Genomic DNA, 9,654 nt, shown 5'->3' on the forward strand with positions numbered 1-9,654 from the left:
TCAATAGTTTAATCAGTGTGTCAATTTTCAGTATATTCTCAGGGTTATTGTTAGTGTAACTTATGCCCAATTTTTTAGCGAGGGATTAATCACAGTTGTTTCTTGTAAGATTCAGACTGAAACTAAATTCTCGGACATGCCTCCTATTTTCACAACGTATACTCAATACACATTGAATCAAGCTCATATATTTAGTTCATATGGAACGTACTCGACTCGACAAACCCGGGTTTATGGCAACCGCCATTTAGTACGTAGCAAAGCACGAACATTGTGAGGTGGACATGGCTGAGGCGACCACATGATATCCAAAGTGAGATCCCCACTTCATTTAAGCCCATTCTTATCTCAATATATGATGCACAAATGGACTTAATTTGGTAGGTGTGGGGTGGCCAGCCGAAGATGATGCTATTGACACGTGTGGAGTGGTTAATGGAGATGATGCTATTGTAATGTTTGGTACTGTTTTTTCTGTTTCTCACTGTAGTCAATCGTTATAAGGGGTGACGTATTGACAAGGTGCAGGGAGTAGCTAACTGCCGGTGGCCCACACATCCAACTCAATGAGATTAGTTTATATAGTCCTAAACATTCTCCTGCACTGGTGCAGTTTAATAAAGGTGTGTGTGGTGGCCGAGCTCATCGCCTTAGGTCCACGTCCAAATGCATTGTTATCACGCGGGCACCACGACCACCACCGGCGTGGGAAGGAAAAAAGGATATGCGGCAAGACCGGTGCGACGCCATGTCGAAATATAAGACATGTACAAAAAATGAGGTGCTTAGGTTGTTCGGGTTAAGGGCATGTGAGTTTTTCTCTCCTGTCGCAACGCACGGGCATGTTTGATAGTAAGAAAAAAGAAATAAAAATTGTGCGGAAATTAGTCCTTTAGTGCGGCCGCGATTTAGTGTGCAGCAGTAGGGGCGTGTTTGGTTGCCTGCATAAAACCCAATCAGGACCGTGCGGGACGAAATTTGCTTGTTTGGTTGCGTGCATTCACTATTTGGGCTGCATCACACGGAAACTAAAAACACCTCCTAGGGTTGTATCACACGGTACTTAAAGCGCCTCCTAGCTAGGCCCACTAGAAACGTCCAAATCGGCAGTTCCGGCCAGCCAAGCTCATGCGATGCACGAGAGTGCACTTGGGTGGGTCAGGGAATTCAACCTCGCTCGGTCTCATAAGTGGCGTACCTCAGGTTGCACCTCGTCTATTCATTTAACTCGTAATCTCGTCCACTTATTAGTTCCTTCTAATCTACACAATGGTGCTTCGGTTTGAGATAAGTTCTACAAAAAACGAAGCACATTGATGTTGCAATCAAGCGATCGGTTCGTAGTTTCATCCTAAATGTTTAATTTCGTGCTCATGTTTGAATCTATTTTGGAGAAATTTTGTCAAATTCATCGCACATAGTCGACGTTTGAAATTTCCTTTGACAAGTAGCTTCATCTCGCAGTTCCACACGACTTTCATTTTGCACGTTTTTTTACGATCATAGAAGAGTAGATCTACACCATCCTCGTGAGTGTACATATGCATATGCGTGGTCTGATTTTAGACACTCCTTAATTATTCCTCTAGGCTTTTTATCCCACGTCCTGTTACACTGACGCCTCGTCGGTGTGGTTCTGCTCGATCTCCTCCCCTGCGTCTTGCTGTAGTGGCGTCATCATCGCCACCGTTCACCTCGGCCTCCTCTCCTACACCCTACTGCACTGATGTTGTCATGGCACGCACACTATATTTCTTCTCCTCTATCCTCTGCCTCAGAACCCTGCGATTCTTCCCTCCGCATAGACCTTTTGTGTGGTGACGACGCTAGGAACTTGAAAGTGCAACTAATCCCTGGGTGGTTTTGATAATTAATAACAACATATATTTCATTGAACTAATATCCATTCAAGTGAAAGATTTCAGGAAGTTCAATGATTGGCATGGCAAGGACTAGAGATGTGGAGCCCTAAAAGTGCTAAGGATATGGATTGGCAAAAAGCCAAGACTCTTCATTTTTGGTTAAGTGATCCAAGATCATATTGAGTCCATAGGAAAGTCAATACTATGAAAAGGGGATGAGGCTTTGATGATGATCTCGTGGCTCAAGTTCTTAGTGATATTGCTCCAAAATCCTCAACCACTTTCTCTATCCAAATCTGTCCAAAACCCTAATTTTCAACTCGGCCAAAACCCTAATTTTCAACTCGGTCCCACCGAAACTTTTCAATCTGGACCCACTGAGTTCACCAAGACACCGCCACTGCCAAACCAAACCCTAATAAATCGGATCCACCGATATGGATCTCAGTTCCACTGAGATGGCATTGCCAACTCTTTGTAATCGTTTGCAATTATTTCAGTCCCATCGAGTTTTCATTTTCTTCTTTTCTTAGGCAACTTGTCTCTTTATTTTTCATTTTCTTTTCCTTTCTAAAATTCACAAACTTTTCTTAAATTCATGAAAATTTCAAAATTTTGAACATTTTTACAAACACATGAACACTTTTCTTAAATTTGTGAACTTTTTTCAAATCGTTAACTTTTTTCCAAATGCATGAATGTTTTTCAAATTCACTAATTCTTTGGTTACAATTTTATCGAATTTGTAAAACTTCATCATTTTTTGGAAAAAAAATTCATTGAGTTTGAAAAATCTTCATCGATTTATAGAACTTTCTATAAAATCATCGATTTTTTAAAAAGTTCATCAATTCTGTAAAAAGTTCACAAAATTGAAAAAGTCATAATTTTTAAAACAAACATAGTTGATTTTGAAAAAAGTTCACGAAATTTAAGTAAATAGAAAAACAAAAAAGAAAAAAATATAGCTAAAGGGCCCGGCCCAGCCTAGAGGGCTTCAGGGACCTGTTTGTAAAATACACAGTAATGGGCACCTGAAGCGCCAAATAGGATCCGCCCCCGTCATGTGCTGGCGTCGATATATCCCAAACTCTATTTGGCGTCCTCAGCGTCGGTTATAGGCCAGTCCACGAACAGTAACCAAATGGGAAGCTTACCTGCTGTGCCTCATCGTCTCCCCATTCTGATTTTTTCTAGTTTTAGTTGGATGTTTTTTTTTCATTTTCTTCTTTTCTTAGGCAAATTTTCTCTTCCTTTTCATTTCCTTTTCTTTTCTAAATTCGCATACTTTTCTTAAATTCATGAAGCTTTCAAATTCGTGAACATTTTTCAAATCCATGAACACTTTTCTTAACGTGAACTTTTTCCAAATCGTCAACTTTTTTTCAAATGCATGAATCTTCTGCAAATCCACTAACTCTTAATCATTTTTACAATTTTTTTTCTAAATCAGCAAACCTTTTTTCAAAATAGATGAACTTTTTCAGATTCATGATTTTCTAAAAATATACGAACTTTTTCATTTTTTACGAACTTTTTCAAAATTCACAACTTTTTTCAAATCATTACTATCTTATTTCCAAATTCATGAACTTTGTCAAATTTGAGATTTTTTGCAAAGGTGAGGAAGACGATGGTGGGGGATTTGGTTGTTGTGTGTGTCATTCGTCTCATCAAAGAAGAAAAATGAATAAAGATCTGAGGTAGCAATGGCAGGGCCCAAGAGCAGGTCATGTACGTGTGAGGGATTAAAGGAGGGATGCGAGCATGAGGCGACTGGCACGAGCGTGTGACCGGTACCGATCGGGATCCTTTTCCATGTAAAAGAATACATGCTTAAGTCAGTTCTCTCAAAACGGAGAGGCAAAAGTTTTGCCTCATTGATTAAATAAGCAGAAGAGAATTGCCCGGTTAATTAAGAAAAAACCGGACGAAAACCATTGCAACATGACACGTGCGGACTACTCCCAAACCGTTACAACCGGGCTTAAGTCACTTTTAAACAATAAATAAAATAGGTAAAAATGGGCTAAATGGGTCTCAATCACGACAATTATGCAAAGAATGGGTCAAAAACAGCTGGTACGTAATTCATTTCCCAAAAAAAAAGCTAACCCATGTTAATCAGCACTAATGGAACATTTGCAGGACCCAGGGCATACCAAGCATATCTTTCCACCAGCTGCATTCTCACTGCTGACCTGCTCCGGCTGTTTCTCAGCAGCTGCAGCGCACGGAACACAGCCTGCTTCGTCAAGCTTTTGGGCCTTAGCGTTCTGTTTGGCTGCGTCAGACGATCAAACGCCGCTGCTTGCTTTGGTCCAACCGCCGGTACCCGGCGAGCACGAGGGCGGCCGACGCTGTCCACAACCGAGTAACCGACGGCCTGCAGTACGGCTATATAAGCAACACGTGGGCACGCAAGCGCGTGACAACCCAAAATTTTTGACCTCGTTTTCATTTTGATTTCCTTACTTTGTCAAGCAGATACTGTATTTTAGAAAGATATACTGTATTTAAAAAAAGAGATCCCTGGTCTAAAGGGAAGCTTGCAGCCCAGGCCCAGCCTTCCAACTGCCCGCCGGCCTATATCACAGCTCTGCCCGCCCCTTCTGGATGAGATAGCCTGGTTCAGTGCGTGCCTGCATCTTCTCAGCCGTCCTCTTCTTCCTTCCTGCTACTGGTAACCTGCGAGAGGGCGTTGGCCTCCAATGGCGAGGGCTCCTGTGTTTCCGGCGCTCCTGTGCCTCGCGGTCCTCGCGCTGGCCGGCGGCGCCGACGCGAGGAAGATGGTCGGCGTGTACGAGCTCAAGAGAGGGGATTTCTCCGTCAAGATGACCAACTGGGGCGCCACCATCATGTCGATCCTCGTCCCTGATTCCAAAGGTATCTTCATCTTCTTCTCTCTACCCGGAAAGAAAAACAAAAGATCTTGTTTCCACCCGAAAAACAGAAGAGATCTTGTTCCCATACCAAGAAAATCATATCGCCTCTTATGTGTGATCTTGCCCTCGTGTGGCGTGTGAGACTCACTTACCTCACGACAAATTATTTTGCAGGGAATTTGGCTGATGTTGTGCTGGGCATGGACACCCTCGCTGAGTATGTTGTAAGTTCACCGAACCCTTCTAAAAATCACCTTTGCGCATTCCTTGAGCGTCCGTCTGAAATGTAGATTGGTCATACTAGAACATTGCGTTGCGCCACTCCTCGTTTTACTCCTTTGTTTTTAGGTTCAGGGCATATATATGGGCTGTTCCTCTGAATTCCTGTCTGTTCAATTGGCAATCGCTGGGTTTCATTTGCGTGCCTGTTACTTGATTACAGTTCGTTAGTACGAGTCAGGAGGAGAATATCACTCAACCTTTAGGCTAGCATCAATGCCGGCATGCTCTTCCGAATACCCTGTATTCACCACCATTTTGTCAATAGTCAATAGCTCATCAGTTTTGCCTTTTCTGAAAAACTCTTGCATGTTTTTTGAAGGTCAAAACTCTTACATGTAAGGATCAAAAGTACAGACAAGAGAAAATTAAGCAGACAAGAGTACTACATGATCATGAATAAACAAACGAACCGACAAACAGCTATAGCTGGATCCAATCCTTCTTGTGATTTTGAGTAGTTCACATGTCGTGCTAATTGCCCACCATGTGAAACAACTTCTCTAAAAGAAACTATAAAAACTTGTGGCCGTAGAATGATGAAGGGAGAGCTTTTGTTTTCTAAAAGATTCTGGCCGTGGGATGGCCCTCGTCTGCCGTACCCGTACCCGCTGCAGATTTTCCGTTCATTGTCTACTAATCCCAACCCTCCCCCGTGTTACACACATGTCCCTTGTTACTGTAGCCTCTTCCCAAAAGTTTGAGTGGTCAAAGCATATATGGCAAGATCAGAACAGCCCGGCAACAGAATTTTCCATGCACGAGCCAAGTCTTCCTCCAATCAAACAGATTTTCAGAGAAGCTTATCAGCGAGCCGCCATGCTAGACTAGTTGAAAATGACACCTCAACACCAACTAACAAAGTTTCAGAAAAGTCCTGTGCGCAAGCCGTCAATCTTTGAGCTGGTACACAATGACGACACTCCCCAACCAGGCCCCATCACTCCATCGTGCTGCTCCGATCCATATTATCATCAAAATCTGAAAGGCCACCGTACATACATATATATAAGCAACGCGCCAAGCATGTGAAATCATATCTTATCCTAGCAAAGATTTGTCCGATTATTCGCCTGATCTCTCAACTTTATTGCTGTCCTGATGAGACACCACGTTAATTTCAAGTTGCTGTCCCCTCTGGTTATTCAGAATGATACCTCTTACTTTGGGCCGCTGAATGGGAGGGTGGCGCAGAGAATGGCCAGGGGCCGCTTCGTCCTCGACGGCAAAGTGTACCATACCTACATCAACGACGGAAAGAACGCAATTCATGGTATGATATTGTCTGCTTGCTCCGATCAGAGGTTTGTTGTGCCTGCCATTGATTGTGCGTTTGCACTGTAGGTGGCAAAAGGGGGTTCAGCAAGGTCATATGGACGGTGAAGGAGTACGTCGCCGGCGGCGACTCCCCATACATCACCATGTACTACCGCAGCTTCGACGGAGAGCAAGGTCCATTTTGTTCAGAAACTTGTATCGCGCAATGCAATCAATACCCATGGTTAAAAATGAGAAATGAGCAGGATTCCCCGGAGACCTGGACGTGTACGCGACGTACCAGCTGACGGGCCCGTACGAGCTGAGCATCCGCACGAACGCGACGGCGCTGAACAAGGCGACGCCGGTGAACTTCCTGCAGCACGTGTACCTGAACCTGGGCGGGGAGGGCAGCGGCGATATCCTGGGCCACACGCTCCAGCTCTCCGCGTCCCGGTACACCCCGCTGGACGTGGAGATGCTCCCGTCGTCGGGCCGCGTCGACCCCGTGGCCGGCACGAGCTACGACTTCCGCACGCCGACGCCCATCGGCGCGCGCATCCGGCAGGTCATGGGCGGCAAAGTCTACGGGTACGACATCAACTACGTCATCGACGGGGAAGGCATGCGGAAGGTGGCGGCGGTCCGGGACGGCAAGTCCGGGCGCGCGCTGGAGCTGTGGGCCAACCAGCCGGCCATGCAGCTCTACACCGGAAACTTCCTGAACCACACCAAGGGGAAGGGCGGCAAGCTGTACGAGCAGTACGGCGGGTTTTGCCTTGAGACCCAGGCGTACCCGGACGCCGTGAACCACCCCGAGTTCCCGTCGGTGACGGTGAGGCCCGGCCAGGTGTACAAGCACGACATGCGCTTCACGTTCTCCTTCTAGCTAAGGCTGGAATGAATATGGCTGCGGTACGGTAGTACCACCATTGGTTAATGGATCGTAGATGTGTTCCCTCTGGATTTGGAGGTGGCGCGATTCGTGGGACTGGATGCGGTTATGCCGTGAGCCCAGAGCGGCTACGGTGTTTGAAAAATAAAATCATGCGTTTGTGCAGTGCAAATGATCCGCTCAATAAGAAAATGGAAGAAAATGGTGTGCAAACGTTAGTCCTTTAGAGCATCTCTAACAGGAGCATAAAAATTTCGCGTCCTAAAATAGTTTTAGCGCACCGAACCTAACATTGATTACCAGATGCCCAAAAACGCGCGTCCAAAAAAAGACGCAATGTAAATTGTGAAGCGCGCACAATCCGGTGCCTTAAATTTGCAGCATGAGATAGCGTTTTTCAGAGCGCACCTAACATTTTTTTGCGCGCGCATTATTTTATAGTTTTTGCTGGAGTTGTCTAGCGCCTAAAAAACCTAAAAAAATTAGCGCGCGGCAGTTTTTGAACGTCTGTTGGAGATGCTCTTAGCACATCAGCCCGACCCCAAAAAATTGAATATTAGAAATCTGATGTGCACGTTGATCTACTGTGGACCAATCAATCAGTACTAGCATGGCAATACAGAGCTTTGTTAGCGAGATTCAGATCTTGAGCATATTGACACACACTGTTGAAAGCGCTAGGATTAAGTTTCCACTTATGGAGACAGACTTCGATCTCTCTCTCTCTCTCGACGAATTGTGTGCACTTTTTGGCTTCGCAAATAACAACGGTCACCTCCAAACTACTGTAATGCTCAATCAATGTCTAAGTTTTGGCTCTTGGTTTTATTTTGGTGGATTTTAAACTCAAATCTCCCGAAAAGGGGATGCTTAATAAATCTTCTCAGAATTTTTAAGCGGAACAGCCAACGGACAACCTTGGAGCGGGGTGACTATTTATAGCCACAGCCTTCCCTGAAGGGAAATGATCAAATTGGACATACGGGACAACCAATGACCAAACGACACGAGTCCGACGGTCGGAATTTGAGCAAATGGTAACATTCTGTGGGAGCAAGAAATGCTAACTCCTCAGTCCGAAAGATATCTCCTGCTGCACCGAAGAACTACGTCTTTTGCTGACAGGTAATCATTCAAAGCATAAAGAGTTTTCTTTCGGTCTTGCATAGGTTTGGCCTAAGCATCACAGTGTTGGGGAACGTAGCATGCAATTTCAAAAAAATTCCTACGCTCACGCAAGATCTATCTAGGACATGCATACCAACGAGAGGGGAGAGTGTGTCCACATACCCTCGTAGACCGAAAGCGGAAGCGCTAGGTTAACGCGGTTGATGTAGTCGAACGTCTTCACGATCCAACCGATCTTAGTACCGAACGTACGGCACATCCGTGTTCAGCACACGTTCAGCTCGATGACGTCCCTCGAAATCTTGATCCAGCAGAGGGTCGAGGGAGAGTTCCGTCAGCACGACGGCGTGGCGACGGTGATGGTGATGTGATCCGCGCAGGGCTTCGCCTAAGCACTACGACGCTATGACCGGAGGAGTAAGCTGTGTAGGGGGGCATCGCACACGGCTAAGAGAACAATTGATGTGCCTTTGGGGTGCCCCCCGCCCCCGTATATAAAGGAGGGGAGGAGGAGGCCGGCGGCCAGGAGGGGCGCGCCATGGGGGGGACTCCACTCATAGTAGGATTCGCCCCCCCTTTCTTTCTTCCACCGGAGGGAAAGGAAGGAGAGGGAGAGGGAAAGGGAAAGGAGGGCCGCGTCCCCTCCTCCTTGTCCTATTCGGACTCCCTAGGAGGGGGCGCGCCACCCCCTCGCGGGCTTCCCTCTCTCTCCCTTAGGCCATGTAGGCCCAACACTTCCCCTGGGGGTTCCGGTAACCCCTCGGTACTCCGGTAAAATACCCGAACCACTCAAAACCATTCCGATGTCCGAATACTACCTTCCAATATATGAATCTTTACATCTCGACCATTTCGAGACTCCTCGTCATGTCCGTGATATCATCCGGGACTCCGAACAAACTTTGGTCACCAAACACACATAACTCATAATACAAATCGTCACCCAACGTTAAGCGTGCGGACCCTACGGGTTCGAGAACTATGTAGACATGACCGAGACACATCTCCGGTCAATAACCAATAGAGGAACCTAGATGCTCATATTGGTTCCTACATATTCTACGAAGATCTTTATCGGTCAAACCGCAATAACAACATATGTTATTCCCTTTGTCATCGGTATGTTACTTTCCCGAGATTCGATCGTCAGTATCATCATACCTAGTTCAATCTCGTTACCGGCAAGTCTCTTTACTCATTCCGTAGTGCATCATCCTGTAACTAACTCATTAGTCACATTGCTTGCAAGGCTTATAGTGATGTGCATTACCGAGAGGGCCCATAGATACCTCTCCGATACTCGGAGTGACAAATCCTAATCTTGATCTATGCCAACCCAACAAACACC

At 45.9% G+C, this 9,654-nt stretch overlaps 1 protein-coding gene across 1 annotated transcript; it reads left to right on the forward strand.

The window, feature by feature from the left end:
- The first annotated feature begins 4,437 nt into the window (after positions 1-4,437).
- LOC109731794 (uncharacterized) lies at positions 4,438-7,350 on the forward strand. The gene is made up of 5 exons (XM_020290965.3): positions 4,438-4,748; positions 4,922-4,971; positions 6,176-6,299; positions 6,371-6,478; positions 6,550-7,350. Exons 1-5 carry the CDS (start codon positions 4,574-4,576, stop codon positions 7,170-7,172), a joined length of 1,080 nt encoding a protein of 359 aa, XP_020146554.1. The 5' UTR covers positions 4,438-4,573; the 3' UTR covers positions 7,173-7,350.
- Positions 7,351-9,654: the final 2,304 nt, after the last annotated feature.

Source organism: Aegilops tauschii, chromosome 2, assembly GCF_002575655.3.
Source record: "Aegilops tauschii subsp. strangulata cultivar AL8/78 chromosome 2, Aet v6.0, whole genome shotgun sequence".
NCBI lineage: Eukaryota > Viridiplantae > Streptophyta > Magnoliopsida > Poales > Poaceae > Aegilops > Aegilops tauschii.

Coding starts and splice junctions, on each gene's coding strand:
- LOC109731794 (XM_020290965.3), top strand. CDS start 4,574: ATGGCGAGGGCTCCTGTGTTTCCGGCGCTCCTGTGCCTCGCGGTCCTC. Junction 4,749..4,921: donor CCTCGTCCCTGATTCCAAAG/GTATCTTCATCT, acceptor ATTATTTTGCAG/GGAATTTGGCTGATGTTGTG. Junction 4,972..6,175: donor ACACCCTCGCTGAGTATGTT/GTAAGTTCACCG, acceptor CTGGTTATTCAG/AATGATACCTCTTACTTTGG.